Source organism: Harpia harpyja, chromosome 6 (genome assembly GCF_026419915.1).
Source record: "Harpia harpyja isolate bHarHar1 chromosome 6, bHarHar1 primary haplotype, whole genome shotgun sequence".
NCBI classification, from domain to species: Eukaryota; Metazoa; Chordata; class Aves; order Accipitriformes; family Accipitridae; genus Harpia; species Harpia harpyja.
In genome coordinates this window covers 48,269,444-48,287,257 of record NC_068945.1, presented here as the reverse complement: position 1 = coordinate 48,287,257, position 17,814 = coordinate 48,269,444, and the positions used below count along the sequence as shown (strand labels likewise).

Here is a 17,814-nt window from a genome sequence, read left to right as displayed (position 1 = left end):
TCCCATATACCCTACTAGAACTGTGTTAACTCAAATGTCCCTGCCCAACTCAATGATGTATATGCTTGATGACCTGTCAGTCTGACTTTAGCTTTTAAAATCAGGCTGAGGAATGCAACTGCATTTAAGGACTGAAATCCTGTCCTTCAAAACGAAACACAGATGTCTGGTAAAACCCAAGATGCTGTAAGAAATAATTAGGTGGCAGTAGTACAATCAGATCAGCTCTGTGGCTGACTTGAAGTTTGGAAAATGGGAGAAAGGTTAGGATTTGTGGTGTGACTGACTTCCAAAATAAACTACATCAGCAGCTCATATTACATGAAATGTACCTATAATATTAGGTTTCATACAGTTCCCTTACACTGAAAATACTATTTTCAGGAGTGATTATACATTTGGGAATACTTATAGGGAAAATAAGACCACTATCGTGTAAAAAACAACCCCCCAACCTTTATTTGTCACAATACATTTCAAGCACATGCAGAATGTATTTACATTTCTCTTTAAGGCAAACAGAAATTGGGTTCTTATTCCTGAGTTGCTTAGCACCAGCAGAAATAGCAAATAAAAACTTAGGAAGTGTTGTCTCTCCCTTTGAAGCAGCAGCTGCCTCGCATGCAAAGTATTTCTGCTTTCACCTCGCATTTCTTTTAACGAGCTATTTATACTAATAATCTCTATTGCTGTTTGCAGCCGTTTCTGCAGATTTCAATCTCTTCACAGAACCGTCTTGCCAAGATGTAACAAACTTTCCACGTTTGCTATTTTACCTTGCAGACTGTTTGCTGACTAGACAGCGCAGCAGTACTTCTGTCTTTGCTGGCACACGCATGAAGGTCTTCTCTTCAATTTTAAGAGTTCTGTATTCCTCCAGTATCTAGAAAAACTATCTTATGCCCTTCTCATGCGAGTTAGCTGCTTCTCCAATACTAAGTTAATCTTAAGAGAGGGAAAAGTTCACCTTAGGCAATGGAGGGGTTTAGGGCTTGACTTCACTAAAGCTAAAGGCGGGGGGAAGTGAAAATGCCCATTGAAGTGTTGGCATTTATGAAGAAAATGCAAAGCAGTTCTTCAATGAAAAAAAAAAAAAAGCTTCCTCAAAGTCTGACTAACATTTGAGCCATTGCATTATCTCAAGACTTTAGATACTTGCTAGAATTTAGGATGTTGAAATTCCATTTAAAATATAAAGGGAGCATTTTCAAAGAAGTTTTTGACATTTTCCATCTCCCATTGACTGGCTCTGTCAAGCCCACTAATTCCAATAGGCGCCTTTCTCCCATCATTTTTAAGAGGACCACAGAGCACGATCCTAAGAGAAAACAGCTATTCTGTAAAAAAAATAAAGTTCCTAATCAATGTAAAAGTGTAGTCCAAGCAGAAAGTCAATAGGGCAAAACAGGGTATGACCCTTAAGTGTGCCTTCCTCAGTGACCTGTAGTGTGGAAAAATGTTTTGTTTCAAATTACATTCTCTGCTTTTTTTAATGCATTCCTGAAACTGTAGGGATGTTTCAATGACTTGTCAAACACATCAATAATTCAAGGTTTCTGTTACCATTTAGTCTCTTTAGGTGTCATCCCAGCTAATCAATGCTCATCACAAACAATTTTTAAACAAATGCTAATATTTACAGGTGTTTAACTTAAACATTCATTGAAAGAAACAGAACAAATGTGCCTCGATTAAACTTCTGGTTTAAACTGGTTATTAAAGAAAAAAACCTCAAGTAATTTCTTACTTCTTTTCCAGTTATTACCTGCTAAGATCAAATGCCTTCTGTCACAACTGTTTCACTTAATGGCAACACATAACAACATATTGCATTGGGAATAATCCATATCCAAATAGTCAATTGTAGAGACATTACCTTTAACAAGTACAAGCAATCTCACAAAGAAATTCTTCACCAAAGGTTTGCCAATTTCTTTTTCCTACCTCTGAGAGATTATTACAAACTAAGCACCTAGGAAAAATATAGTAAGAGGGCAGTAAGAGGAACTCATGAAGTGTCTAACCAATTTATCCCATCAGGAAGCTGACTACTCCTGGTAAGGCACCTCTCAACAGAAGGTCTGAGGGTTTTTCCAAGCAAGATGAGTTCAAAAGGCTAAAAAAAGGAATGGTTGTTATCCTGCACCTGGCAACACCTCTGTACACTGTGAACAAACCAGCTTGCTGTAGGTATCCCCAATGAACAGCTGCAGCGTAGCATTTCATTCTCATTTTATTTTCTATAATGCAACCCACGTGCAGCTTTATTTCTAAAATCAGCACTGCTGATTCTATAACCAGTTTAACCTCTGAGAAATGTACTTTCCGAGTGATCGTTTCAATACTAAGATGCTAGAGAGCTTACAAAATTTTAGAAAGTCTTAAGAATTTCTCCCTGGAAATCCTTGATCCCTAGTCTATTATACAAAGAGACTGCACTGTATTTAGAGGAAAATATTGTACCCCGTGACAGTGATTGTTTAGCCAGTGACTGTTCACCTAGTGCATTTGTGAAATCTTGTCCTGCTACACTGGTTACTTTGAAAAAAATCTAGGACATGGACACTTCTCTGCTTCTTGCCTCTTGCCCAGATCTGTCAGAACTGGCTGGAGCTCAGGTTCTCCTCCACTCATGTAGGACAGGGGACACAGGCATTCATTCGAGCTGTGTCTCCACTAACTGCTGCATTAGCTGAGGTAGCAGGAGCTAATTAGCCTCCCCAGGCATTTTACCAAGGTGAAATATTCCAGAGGAAGTCACATGAATACTTGCATTCAAGATATGGAGAGCAGTCATGGCACATCTCTGACATACTCTGTGTCTCAGCTTGCTTGGGGTAGTAACTGGTACTCTTCTGATCTCTGAGTTGAAGAATTAGTCCTACCTGCTCTTTTGATGATGGCACCAGGTTATCACAGTCTGAATCCTTTTGTGCAGAAGGAAGAAGTTGTAGGCAGGAATAAGTTTCTGGATAGTTTTGAAATACTACTCCCAAAGGCACCAACTTCCACATGCAGAGTAAAAGACATTGCTCTTTCTTACAGTGCAGATGAAACAGATTACATCCAGTTTATTTATAAAAGTTTTATACACCTGAAATGTCACAAACATTTACAACTTTCCTGCTTTCTTCCGTGTTCTGAAAAGACTGAGTAATACAATTACACTGCTGTCTCCTTTGACTCCAATGTCTGTGGTGGCCTGAAGTTCAGTATCTCTTTATATGTAATGCCTGGAAAACAACAGAATAAACAGAGTGTTGCTGGTCTAATCAGAAACGGAGCTGCACAGACGCGAGCAAGGCGCATGGTTAGGCTCTGATCTAGGTCAGGAAGACAGAGACCTCTTCAGGCAAAAAAGAGAGAAAGAGTACAAAAAGTAAGGGAATCGAGGAACATTTTCTCACCGTTTCAGATTTGAAGAAGTAGCCCAATACTGAAATGTTACAGGTGCTTTCAAAGGGATGCAAGCATTGACTTTACAGTATAGTGGGCAATATCCTCAAGAAAGAGCTACTGAGCACATCAGCTTTAAAAGTCAAGTCCTCACTTAAAAGCCTAAATATAAACCTCTGATGTTAGATGAAAACTAGATTCAGACTTAAATCTCTGCTGAGATAGCTGTTTTCTCTCCCTGGGAGAACCTAAATTAAAATTAAGGCCAGCAACCACTGCAGTCCTATAGAGCCAACAGTTGAGGAACCTGTTTGCCTGTCCTATCCACTGGAAGGAACATGCTACAGAAATGGTTGCTTTCCTACATTGCAGAAGATGAGAGGACAGAGAAGGAGAAGGAGGAGAAGGCAAAGGAGGAGAAGGAGAAACCTTTCGGGATCGTTCCAGCACTCCTCAATAAGAGGAACACTGGCTTGTCAATAGTGTTTCTCTATCTTAATGCTGTCTATTTACTCTGTTCCATCAAAAGGAGAGAAGGTAATTTGTAAAGGGGAATATTCCTATTTCTGGATGGCCTTTCTATCTGATTATTTTTGAAAATATCACAAAACTAGACTCACGCTTCCACTCATCTAGGGGAAGATCCATGTTATCAAATGTGTCGTCATATTTCTCAGCTTCAATTTCTTCCTCAGGGTCGTGAATTGGTTCAAAGTAAGGATGCATCAAAGCCTCAGCTGCTGTGACTCGCTTCTCTGCATCCAGCACCAGCATCTTCTCCAAAAGGTTTACAGCTATTGCACAGAAAACAAACAGTGTATTCAAATCATGCCACTGTTTCCAGCTTGTACACAGTAATGTTGCCCTGGAGATATTTCAAATAAATACAGTTATAAAGCAGAATCATTGGGTGGTCATTCTATAGCCAGTGCGGCCCATCTGCATGACAAAATAGCATTGTGAGCAAGCTGGGATGTGTACAAAGCCTGATGCAACGCAGAGGTTTTCCCTTGCTTCTGTATGCAATACAGCCACATCACCTCAGCTAATGACTTCTCAGCTTCTGGCTCCAGGACAACTGCGTTTGGGGCTTTCCCAGGTGTCTTTCATCATTGCCACCATGTTGGGGTTGTAAGGTGCATCACAACCTGACAGCAACAGAATGAACAGGTGGGTGGAGAGCTAATGAGAATTGTGCTGTATGTGACCAAATCCTAGCCCCAGTGCACTTGAAGTTCACTAAGACAAGTCAGTTGTCCATGCTCAGAATCTCAGTGCTGACTTTACCTGCTATGTATTTTTGACCTCAGCCAAAACAATTCATGAAAATCTTGTATGTTCCTCTCCAGTGGATTTTGGATCAGGTCCACTGCTAGACTGTCAAAATGGGCTAGTGTAAACAGATATGATGAATGATTTGTTTGTTCTCTGTTTTTCTATCCTGAAAGAACGTTCTTGAGTTGGGTGGAGCAGCTCAAAGGAAGAAGAGGCAGCAGCATGGGACAGGATGCTGCAGCTCCTGCTTGCCATGTCGTGGATTCTCTCCAACCTTCTCTCCCAGACCATGAGCAGTTGTTCTCTACTTAAGGAGCAGCCAGACAGCCACAGAGATGATAGTAAGAAATGTCCTAAAAACTAAATGGAAATGCGTAGTTTTCTGTACCTGAGAAGGTCAGTGAGCTAACCATGCAGTCAGGGTATGAGCTGCTTATTAATTATGCTTATTTCTACTGTATCTGAACATACAATTTCAACTTCTTAAATTGAGAAGATTCAATTATCCTAATTTATATTCTAATAAATCTAGCTTTGTGAGTGTTCAGGTCATTGGGGAACGGATAAGGTTTGGGCAGAGCCATCTTGGAGCTCTGTCTGCCTCAGGTCATGTCACAGTTATGCACACTTGGTATGTTCTTCTGGCTGTTTACATCTATTAAATCCAAGCCAGTGCTTCTCAGGAATGCACAGATGTTTCTCAGGATGTATTAATTCCATGACTAAAATGTCAGCTTTCTATTTGCTTGCATTTCTACTGTAGATCAGATTGACCTTAAAGAATTATATTTCAAATACAGAGAAAAATTTATTACGTATACTTAATCTCCCAGGGCTTTTGAGAAAGCTGCTCCAGTAAAACCTTTAAGCAGATGCTGGATCGAAGCCTGAAACACAAAATACTTCTTTTTCGACGCTTCTAAGAAACATCTGATTCCTGGCAGGGTCTAAACTTGGCAAAGTTTACCCACTACAATCAAAGTTATGAATTATGGAAAGCAAGAGATAGAAAAGCACGAGAACCATCACATAACCTATCACATGACTGATACTGCTGCTGCCTCCAATGCAAACACAAGAACAAGACAAATTGTAGACATCTACACAAACTGTCTTACCCAAAGGATTCGCATACTTCAAGATGGATGCAAAATCTTTTTTCTGGACTTTTGGGAGACTTTTGATATAGTTTTTTGCCTTAAAAGAAACATGGATATTAAATTAGACCTTTGCTGCCTTTGTAAGGTGACAACATTAACTGTATGCTTAATAGGTAACTCAACAATGCTTTGATAGCACATTGTACAAATGAATTTTTTGGGGCATCATAAACCTTGATTATATTCACCTTCTTGCTGAAAAGAACGCTTTTTTTTTTTTTTAAACCAAGCCTTAAAACTGTGATTAAGAAATGATAATGTAAAGCTTTAATTATTTATTTTAATTAATATATTAAATATGGAGCACTAATATGTATGCATCATTTGAAAGAATGTCATAGTGAGTTTACAGGAATCTCTAGAAGTGAAACTTATACAGTAATTCATTAGTATTTAAATTGTATAGTTAGTCTAATGAATAATTTTAGGTTCTTTATAGTAGGGGCTTAAGGATTCTAGAAGGACACCCATATAAGTATAGGAAAGAAAGTCAGAGACATCTGCAAACAACTGGGTTTTCTGAATAGGTTCATGTTTTCAGTACGTGTCCAATAAAAGTAGTAATGCATCAGCTCAACTGTTCACATGGTACACACTGGAAACTTTGAAGTATTTAAATATACAGATTTTTCAAGTGTTCAGATCATTTTTTGTCCCCCCTCTTAATCTCCAGTAGCTATTCTGGGTGTGCAAAGCACTTCAAGGCTGAGATGCACCATCAGGGGTCAATACATATTATCTCAGCCAGTCTAAGAACTGAGCGTGGCTTAAGTAAAAATAAGACATGTAAAACCAACTGACAAAGCAGAATACTCACATCTTGACTGTGCAGTTTTTGAACAAAGTCTTGAGTTGGTGTACCAGTTATTTTCATTATTTCTGTGAGTTGGTCCAGATCTGAATACCAGAAATAAGGAACAAAGTCTTTCACCATAAGAAAACTAAGAACACTGCAAAAAATTGTACGTTTCTGGAGAATAAAGCAAAAATCACAAAGCAATGACTGAACAGAAGATTTATAAAAGATGAGATGAAAGTTCTCCATTTTTCTTGTAAAAGGCAAAGACACTGATAGCACCTGAAATAAAATATCCTGTAACTTGCAAACACATAATTGAATCATCTGCAAACTCCTCTAATATCATAAGGCCTCCTCTAGATTTGTCTGTCCAAAAGTATTGGAGTATCTGAACAATCAACACATGTATTGCATGCATTGTCCTGGTCTATCCAATACTTAGGTGATGTAAAAGCAGGAAAAGTCACAGGGAACATCAGGTGGTACAATAAACAGAACAAAAAATCAGAGTAAACCAGTCTGTGTTAGTTCTTCTCCACACTGAGAAACTTCAAGAGGAAAAAACCTAACCCCTCTCCCCCTCATTTCCCACATGCTTAGCTCAATTCCAGATGCTGAGATGTTGGAGATGTTGGGGTGAGGCATCAGAATACTCCCTAATCTTCTGTGTCCTAAAGCAGCACTGATTAATCAGCAACAATATCAGCTGTTTCAAAGAAGAAATGCCGTATTTACAGGAAGCTAATGCTGTGGAGAACAGCTTTATGACTCGTTTGCTACTCTGGTAAGAGCAGCAGATGAGAAGCTAGATCAGAGCTCAGAGCACACGAGGATTCCACCAACCTCTGCAGAAAAAGGCAATGGTGGGTAACGCTGATGAAATAAATAAATAAAATCCCATACAAAGTTTGCAGGATAACCTCTTCCTAACACTAAAACAAGAATCCCTTAAGTTAGCTGTTTTCTTATTCATCTACCCACAGCTGAACCCACGGCTGCATTTCCCTGACAAGAGTTAATACTGATTCATATACTCAAAGGCCAGCAAGGACTATTATGCTGGGGTAATTTCCTTCATAACGCAAGATGTAGAGCTTCAGCCAATAGCTCCGAAAGCTCCAACACCCGGTATGAATAAAATACTACCTTTTCCACTCTTACATTTACAGTGCAACTTGAAAATTATGATTCATTCATTTTCTTATTGATATACCAGAATGCTCAAGGTTAGCATTAGTTGAGAAATGCTATGTGTTAGTCAATGGCTGTTCTTTGGCAGGCATTTTAGTATTTTCTTGTTAAGAACTAATGCGTACTTAAAGTCTGTACAGCTGAAATAATTTGATGTATTCTACTTTTCCATAGTCCCCGTCATTTTTTTGGTGAAGGCAATCTTCCTTTTTTATATTTTTCCTCACAAAACAAGAATAATATGATCCATGCAATGAAGTCCTACTCTTACGTGTAAGTACTTAAATACAAATATAACTAAAATTAAACAACTGTGATTCTGTAAACAAGTATTTGCAGGTAAGCGATTTATTGACTGGAACTCCACAAGGGGAAAAGCAGTGCAAAATGATTAGGCTGAGCTCTCAAACATACAAAGGTAGGAAGCAAAACAAAAAAGTAAAAAATTCTTGCTGTCTTCTATTAACACCATCCTCTATTAAATATCACAAGTCCTACTGCCAATGAAGTATCACTTGAGGTTGAATTACAGCTTAATCTTAACTATTTTCTTAATTCCTCAGCAATTAAATGATAGGACTAGATGTCTTTCTGTAAATCTAAAACATTTTACCAGATGTTACTTTTATAACATTTTTTGGTAAAAGTCTCAAAAAGCATGAAATGGTCTAGTGTGTGCACAGAAGTCCGTATATCACATCAGAATCTTCCGTGTGTGTTCTGCAATTGTGGAATCTATTACTAAAAAAATCAAAATATGCCTCTTCTATCATCACAGAACCTTCTACCTGATGACTTGAGATGCGATTCAAGATTACCTCTCTTTCTCTATTGAAAAAGTTCAGTAATACAAGTTTTAATTGGCAGATGTGCAAAAGTGATACAGGTATCAAATAACCAATTAATGAGAAAGGTGCAAGCCATTTTACTATTCATTTCAATTTACAGTCATCAGTTTTTGAACAGACCTACTGTATCACATAAGAACCTCTCATCATTTTCTTACATTAGTATCATAAATTCATTGAAGGATACGATCATTTCCTTTGAACAGAGGCCTCCCTGTTATCATCTCAGCCATTATACAGCCCACAGACCAGATGTCAACTGAAAAAAAGACCAATAGTCACATTAAATTGCTAAATACTTGTTCATTTAAATGTGCATAAAGTTTAATTTAAAACATATTTTAAAGAAGTGTAAAATTTACCTTTATAGCCTGTTTCAAAATAAATGAGTGCCTTGCCAAGTATGATGAACAGTATAGGTAAAACTACCAGCCTTTCTAATTAGCAGACTGGAGATAATCTGATAATATGCAGAATCAGTTTCTCAGTAACAGGCAGATGCACATGGGAAGTAAATTTTCAATGATTTCCAAAACGTCGATAGCTATCCTAGCGTGACTTTAATTCCCTCCTTCCACCATTTTCCCCTGTCTGTTGGAGTTACAATCAGCACATCTTTGCAGGAAGATGACAGTCAGTGCAGAACACAAGAACATAGACCAGACTGTCACATCTGTATACATTTATATCACTTTTTTCCAACCACCTTGGCACTTTCTGTTACTCTCAGAAAATATACAAAAAAGCCCCCAAACTCACAACCACCAAATTATTACCTGCAATTTATCTACAAGGAAGTTTTGAGTAATTATATTGTCATTTCCACCTCTAATTTCTCATTCACTTCAGAAACAAAGACTTGCCTATATATTGCCTGATTCAATGAATGCTTTAGCTCTGTTAAGACTTTTCTGAAGAGATGCTGACCTGTTTGTGTATAATGCATCCAGTTAAGTATGACCTCTGGGGCTCTGTACCACCTTGTAACCACATAACCGGTCATCTCACTGTCTGTATGCCTTGCTAATCCAAAATCCAGAATCTGCAGTGGAAGCACAAAGAACATCCTGTTCAGACAGCTAGTTATCTATTTCATACAGACTTTACAAATGTGGAAAATAAAGGAATTGGAGCAATATGCAGAGATTGGTTTATTTTTACATCTTTTTCTCACTGAAGTGTCTTGTTCTCATTTTAAAAATCAAGACAGAAGTAGCAAGAAGCTTTACAATTTTTTTCCCCAAGTTAGATATTCCTAGAGCAACACTAAAAGCTGTAAAACCAGTAAAGAAAGTAGTAAATTCTTCAATTATTAATTAAAAAAGACACTGGTCACATTCAACGCAAAAAAAATTCCCTGGCCATGGAATCACCATCGTATCATGTTAGGGCTAAAAGAACAGCACCCATCTTAGATGGTATTCATTGTTCTTGTATCCCAGGTGGCACAATTATGCAAGAGTGTGTTCCGATAATATTCTGAAGTAAGGAGATATCATTATTTCTATTCTATGAGTAACTCATACAAAGGAAGGCTTCCTCTAGTTCACATTGAAAATCTGCAACAAGAGTAGGGAATTACCATTATTTAGTCCCACTAAGTTTTCTCCAACCTACTGCATCAACTACAGAACCCTGTAAAGAATGCAAGGTCAGTGCAATTTTTTAAAGGATTATGCACAATTCAGCTTATTTCTAAGACTCTCAGATATTTATCTCTAGATATAGCAATGTGTACAGCAGCAAGATTAAAAATGAACATTACGGCCTTTTGTCACCTCCTACAAAATTGGCCTAATAAGGTCCACCTGCATGGACCATCAAAAGATGGTGCCTAAAGATGCGGCCAACAGCAACAAAATTCCACTCCTGGAATGACAATAAGTTCACACTTATCAGGAAGTTCATGCTTCTAACAAGAAGCAGGGGGGCTGGGTAAGTAAAGTCTACTCAAGATAAATCATCATCATCATCCACAGATAGTTGAATATGTAGCTTTGCACGAACAGCCACTAGTTTCCATGTGTATCAGGTTTCATATATATATTGACAGGGCACAAGTTTTTATTAGAAGGACCTGTGCATTACTATACCAAGAGTGATATTTTTGTAATGCTCTCTGCCATTCAACATTTAAAAATATTTCAGGATAGTTTCATCATTCCCTGGCAAACATTTTAAAATATTTCAGGATAGTTTCATCATTCCCTGGCACTAACAGAAAGGAAAATTGTACTTTCATTCATAGATCAAGAGTATAAAATGTTATGGCTTATCTTTATTGCCATACTTGAAGTAGCATTTCCACGTTTTCCCCATAGCTGCTGATTGCCTACCAATTTAAAAACAGGAACTGGATACAAAGGAAGAGATTTTTATTCTTACCAATAAAACACTCTTGATTATGGCCAATTCTTTGGGTACTGAAGATTTACTGGACCCAAAATACTTGCAGTAGCAAAATACACTTTTATGTCCAGCTTTCAAATTTATTCTACACAGACAGCACACATTATGTTTTCCCAGTAATATGGGAGGCAGGGTGGAAGAAAAAAAAGGAAGTTTTACATAAAAGTCAAAAGCCATATGTGGTACCATCTATTCTGTCACAGCTTTTTAGGCATTTTCCATACTAAGGCTTGTGACACCTGGAGTTGGAAACAGCTAAAATACAATTCGGGTTTGTATTTTTGTAAAAGCAGAAAATGACAGTGAGAATTTTTGTGTGCTATGTATTAACTTCAGGATTTATTTTCATTTACATATTCATTAGGCTCAGGAACAAGCGTATCCTGTTAGTACTTAATATTAACGTGGTACCACTTCAATAACAATCTTCACATGAAACTATTACTCTCATACTCCAATCTTCAACTTTTCAGCTGGAACTTCCAAAACACTTTTCAGAGCAAGTTTGAAAATCCTTTTTATAATGCAGGAATTATGAAAAAGAGCGCAAATTCCCCATAGCATCTCAAGGATAAGCTCCCCTTCTACTCAGCAAACTTAATTTTCCTAACTTGTTTCAGTAACTGTAACTTTGAGACCGCAGAAAGGGCAGTGATTTCCCCTCATGCACCCTTCACTGTCACTTTTCTGATTCCTATGTAGCAGCTGAGAGCATCAGATGAGGGAGCCAGAAAGCTCATTGTGAAAAAATAAAACTGATTGCTTATTAATTAATTACCAATTCAAGGAACTGTTCCAACTTGCCTACAGCCTTATCACCACAGGAGCTGATGCAAGGGAAGCTGCTGAGTGCACAGACATGGGGCAAAATGTTTGGACTACCCCTGGAAGCGTGGTCCTGTGCCCACATAAACTGACTTTCAAAGTGCGCTCTCAGAGCAGGGTGCCATTGCACCTGAACACACGTGCGGGAAGTCAGTTCAACTCCTTCAGTGGAACAGATCCCAGTTAAATCCTCGCCTTGATATTTTTTTATGAACACTTCCCAACATATTATAGTTTGCTTTCTGTTTATAGACTAGAGTTGCCTTTTGACAACCAGTATTTCCTAATTGCAAATGTGCACTTCTGCATATGATATCAGAGCTTATTGTACAACCAGGAACATCATAATTTCGCTTTGAGAGTCAAGAAACAACAACTAAAGCTTAATGCTACATTTTCTCCTTGTCATTTCACAAAATTGTGTTCTGGTATAGAATTATTTGCCTCAGTTTATCCAAAAGCTTAAAAATGTCCAAGGTAACAGAAAAATAAGTTGTGTTAAATAAGGAAATACAGTGATTGTATCACAGAAGAATGTCTTAGACCTGGGCTGCATCTCAAAATGTAATTGCACAGCTGGGTGGGTGGGGAAGAGAAACATGTACAACTGTTTTTTCTAGATTCTCTTTTTTTCCCCCCATCACCATGGGACCCACTCACCATTTGTCCATCTATAAGCCAGGAAAAGACAATGGCTTTTTGTGTTAAGATAGGGAAATTCTGAGATGACAGAAGCCTGAACATTCAGGTCCATCTCCAAAGAGCAAAAAATTGTATCACAACAGCTACATGCAAGTATAGTTTGTATGTTGTATGCTAAAAAAACATTTTTGCAGTGTTGCACCAACTATTATTTAATTAAGGGAGTGCTTCACAACCTCTGATCTTCCGTATCTTCCAGCTTGTAGAGTTACACTTTTTGTAGTTATTCAAAGCTGGAATTCTCACATAACTGAACTCCTCCCATGAAGTCTTATGTCTCTTTTAGGGAGGAAACCTTGGCCATAAGATCTAAATGCCCTTACATATCAGGACACAAAAGCCCCCATTCAAATTTACTGTTGTTTTGTGAGGATGTATAGGCCAGTCATGATTCAAGCACAGGATAAAAGACGTAGCTTGATTTTGTAATTAACTAAAAAACCCTAACTAGCCTTTCAGATTGCTAGAGCTAAGAGAAGATAGGTGACAAAAACACTTCTAAAAATTACTAAAAAATTAAAATACAAGAATAGAATCAACTGGGGACTAGAAGCAGTCTGGGACTATCTCTACACTCAAGGGAATAAACTATATTCCTAAAATAAGCAGTGCTGAGTACTACATAATTCTACTTCATAATAAATAACTGGCTTTTTTTTGTAACAAAGTAACTCTCTACAGCCAAATAGTTGCATTTTTGCTAGGTCAGGGAACATTGCATAATTATTTCTGCAGTACAAATACTATCCACTCTAACAGGCTTTGGAAGATTTCCAATACATGTAAGAAACTGTGATCACAACTAGTCAGATACAGTATTTCAGTTCAATGATTTAGAAGGATGCTTGAGGACAAATGTTATGCAGGAGAAGAATTACTACTCAAATGGACTCTACTGAGAATATTTCCAAGGAAGTGGCAACACTTACACTTCAGGACAGATAACTTTCCACAATGGGTGCTACAGCCCTGATCTCCAAGGGTGCATGCCAGCTAAGCCCAGTTACCATGCTGGGAAGGGGTGTGTGTGTGCACCATCCTCCTACCCATCTCTGGGGGGAGCCCCAACAGGTAGGATGAAGAGAGTCACAGTACATGCCAATACTTGCCCCACTCCAGAGAAGCAGCAAGCAGGTAATACAAAAAATGCCATCAAATGCACCTGTCTTGCAGCGTAGCAGCAGAAACAGCAAATAGCTGAACTACAGGAGGCTGAATTAGGAATTGCCTCCCTTTAATTAATTTTTTTTCTCACTACTTCAATTAAGAGCAAAAATGAAGCAGAACTGATATATTCCTGCTATGAAATACACTGTAGGCTACATGCAATTGATACTACTGTTAGTTGTAACAGTGCAGAAGGAATCACTGTGAAAGAAATAAGATGTTCTTGTTCGTGGTAAGCAGTGATTCCTCTCATGCTTCTCTGAAGTGATTAGCTGCAACATATCATAAAAACTGTTCTCCATTACAGCTCTTATCCTACTGTAACCATGACATGATTTTTTCTTGAAAAGTATTTTTAGTTGAGTGACTGCATAAAAATATACCAGTATTCATTGCAACATACACATCACACAGGAAAAGGGTGACTATCACTGTCATGCACATGCCCTTGGTGTGGGCACACAGCTGTGGCATGGACTGCTCTGTGAACTCCAAACCTGCAGAAGCAATTTCAGTTCTTACACTGCCCTTCACCCAGATGGAGGGATCCAAGTTAGCAACCGCTCCAAGGACGCCATGAATGTAATAACCTGCGGCACTGACTTCCTCACCAGAAATCCTCCTCTACATCTTGGAGTCAACCCCCGTTTCTCCCCTGTTAGCACTGGGTACCAGCTTCCCGGAGTGTCCTATCTGGACTGGATGTTTTCAGCTGGGACATTGTGGTCAATGTTTCTAGCTTGAGGCACAGCCATTTCTTGTGCTTGGCTCCAGAATGATCTCAGAAATTGATCATCACCTCTGCCATTTGTATGAAATGCACATTTATGTCAGTCAAGGACATACAAATAGGAGGTGAAGAGATTTGCACTATTCAGGTCTTTATTTCTTAAAAAAATATTTCATTATTCTTGTGGTGACATCAGACAAAAGGGAAAATACTTATACTCTTCTAATTTTTTTCAAGATTGCTCCTGCTGCCCATCTGATCCTCTTCTCTTTCATTTTCCAGCGTTCCCGTATTTCTCCCTGACTCCTTAAAGCCCGTGGGCTGAAAGCCTGGCCCATCACTGAAACCAGCCAGCATGTCTACAGCTGCTGCACCCGCTGTCTTGTGGTGTATTTCTAATACCTCTGACATAAATAAACATCCTACCTTCAATTCACAGTCTTCATTTACTGCCAAGTTTCCAGGCTTTAGATCCTGTAATCAGATTTGAAATGGATGTTATTTACTTATTTTACGGGAAGCACAATAAAGCACACTTTCTTTCTTCCTTTCATTTAAGTTTAATGGTTTTCATAAAACTACTTAGAACAGCAACAGGTAAAATGATGTCATAAATCTAAATTAGAAAATTAAATGTAACAAATAACAGAAACAAAGACACAAACTTGCATATGTTTGGCTTTTTTCCAGTATGTTTTCCCCCCAGACAAATCAATGTCTTTTCTGTTAGAAGTCAGGAAAATACTTGCCAGTGAAGGAACTCACTCATCTTACTGTGAGTGGGGTTTGGACATAAATTTGTTGCATTTAATACTAACACCACAAAGTTAAAGATTCACATATGTATTTCTGGACTATACATACTGCATATCAAAATATACTTTAAAAAGGTTCCATACCCTGATAGACTTAGAAGGAGTACTGAAGGAATCAAACAAGATCTTACATAAAAGCCTATGCTCTCTTCTGTGGGAAAATCAATTTCCTAACAAAGTCAATTCAATGGACACTGCAACGTGGAAAAAAAAAAAAATCCCTTAAGCCTCTTTAGCTACTGTATAGACTTCTAATGGTATTCAAAGATTGTACTTCTAAGTTTAGCAGCAAAGGGAAGGGTACTGGCAACGACTAAGAAGATTTTGCAATGTCAGTGACTCTTAGACATTCAGTTATAAAGAGAAAGAAAAAAAATCAGAAATTAATTTTCCTTCAGCTTTTTCAAGACATTTAGAAGAATCTTCTGTCTGAACTTTTTAAAAGGCATCCACCTGTTTTATACGAAGATGTTTTAAGATCAGAGAGGCCTTGGAGAGAAACAAATTGGTGCAAAGAACCATAATGAAACCAAAAAGCTCAAGAGCCATCAAGAGGGAGCTTAGAGAAAGTCTAAGCAACTGTAAATTTAGATCATGATCACAGCAGTTGTAGAAATAAAAATATCAATTTGTAACATTATTTTGGCAGTTTACATAGTTTCTATGTCCAGCTTAAAGCTACTATACAACATGCGCTTTCTGGTGCTCCTGATATTTTATTACAGACAGTTTCTACTGTTCTGATGCAGATTTGGGGGAAGTTATCCTGCTTAGTACCATGAAGGCATCATTCAGAACTCCTTCTCCACAGTGCAAAAGTGATTTTAAGTGGACTTTAGATGCAGCAGGGATTCAAAAAGAACCAGATGCTTAATTTATCTCAGAAAAAAATTGAGGTTTTCAAGATGTTTAATCTTCAGTTAAAAAAAAAAAGCCAGAAAAAACTCTTATCCACCTCAATTTAGACACTATTTGCTCTTGTGGGGACTTACAACTCAACTTCACAAAGTAATTTAAGAAATCCAAATCTAAGCTGTATTCAGCGCAATCTGAGTGCCCAACTTACACTGATGTAGCCATACCACGTTTTGCTCCTATTCAAGAAGAAACCAAAGGCGTCATCAAACTGAGACACTATAAACAGAATTTCAGGCGCATTTATGAGCATGCTTATACAAAAACACCACTCACATTATCAAAATATAAACATCTTTTATATTGTTTCCACTTACCCTGTGAATTATGCCTGATGAGTGAATATACTGTAAACAGAGAAAGTATTTTTTAGTTAATGAGGTCCTGACTTTAAGAAGTTGCCTGCGACAGGGGAGAAAGTACTTTTTCATGGTGCTAAAGTAATCTGAAATTAGAGAATGTTTATTTATTGCACAGAGTATCTTTTTAGCTATGTTTTTAATGTTCAGATAATTAAACTAGCATTCAGCCCTTCCCCTTCCCCAATAATGAGAAACCAGTAAATCAGCTGGAGTGCTGCAACAGATCATGCAGTTTTTTCTAACTCTTCCAATACATAATATCCCATTTCCAGTTAATTTTTGGCATTGCTAGATGTATATATGTTTCAAAATAAATCATGTTATTTTATGTATCAGAAATGCTCTCTTGCAATAGACGTCTCTGGTGTACCATCAGAGTTTAGATTCATATGCTCCAGCAGCACTGAGTTTTAAGAGATCATTTAAGACCAGGATGAAGGCCAGTCAAGGTCTTAGCTGAGAAATCCCACTACATGCTTCAATACTTCCTCAAAAAAACACGGAGAGGACATTCTCCTTTACCTGAACATTTTCATCACCCTTCCAGTGACTTACTTAAGGGCTCACAAAAGTCAAACCAACAAACTGGACACCTAGGACTAGTTCTTTTGGGAAGACACCTGATCAAATACAGATGTCTGCACCCATGACTGTCACCAAATGCTCCTCACCGAGATACGCAGTTCCTCTCACCAGCTGAATGATGCCCTAGAAGAGACTACTTTCATCACGGACAATAAAGGGAGCCTCTACTAACTAGTTCAGACATAGGCATCTCTTCTGCAAGGTTTGAAATGCAGAAAGTTGTCCTGAACTGAGGACATACTTTCCAAGAGCAGCCTTGGATGTGCTAGTACTATTCACTTCAGGTGTGGGGAACTGACCTGAAAACCCCACAGACCGTACTACTGATGGCAGCTCATACTACTGACACTAAGCAACATGAGAACAATAAAGGCTTTTTAAAAAGTCCCCAGAAAAGACAGATGAGATGTGAATCCCACCAGCTTCACCTGAAGAGTTTTCATTTTATTCCACCCTGAAGAATGGGACAATAACTGGGAAAAGAATTACTGGGAACCAGCTGTCAGAGCCAGGAAAGACAAACTAGGGACAGTCAGCACAGCATCACAGAGATGCACAGAAGCATTGAACTTTGCAGGGTAACTGCCAACCAGCCATAGCCCCAGCAAGCATCGTCTTCTTCCCCAACAGCCATG

General features: G+C 38.2%; 1 protein-coding gene across 2 annotated transcripts in view; it reads right to left on the bottom strand.

The window, feature by feature from the left end:
- Positions 1-436: 436 nt before the first annotated feature.
- The window catches only part of MAPK12 (mitogen-activated protein kinase 12), a 41,295-nt gene continuing 23,917 nt past the window's right edge, over positions 437-17,814 (bottom strand). Inside the window, exons 5-12 of one of the 2 annotated variants that reach the window (XM_052790874.1) lie at positions 16,550-16,579; positions 14,929-14,976; positions 9,597-9,711; positions 8,857-8,928; positions 6,649-6,728; positions 5,790-5,868; positions 4,017-4,190; positions 437-3,233 (exon numbers count right to left, since the gene is read on the bottom strand). In XM_052790874.1, the coding sequence (XP_052646834.1) occupies positions 3,163-3,233; positions 4,017-4,190; positions 5,790-5,868; positions 6,649-6,728; positions 8,857-8,928; positions 9,597-9,711; positions 14,929-14,976; positions 16,550-16,579 (669 nt within the window). In that variant the 3' untranslated portion in view covers positions 437-3,162. The remainder of the gene's footprint in view (positions 3,234-4,016; positions 4,191-5,789; positions 5,869-6,648; positions 6,729-8,856; positions 8,929-9,596; positions 9,712-14,928; positions 14,977-16,549; positions 16,580-17,814) is intronic. The other variant, XM_052790875.1, reaches the window with a different exon arrangement.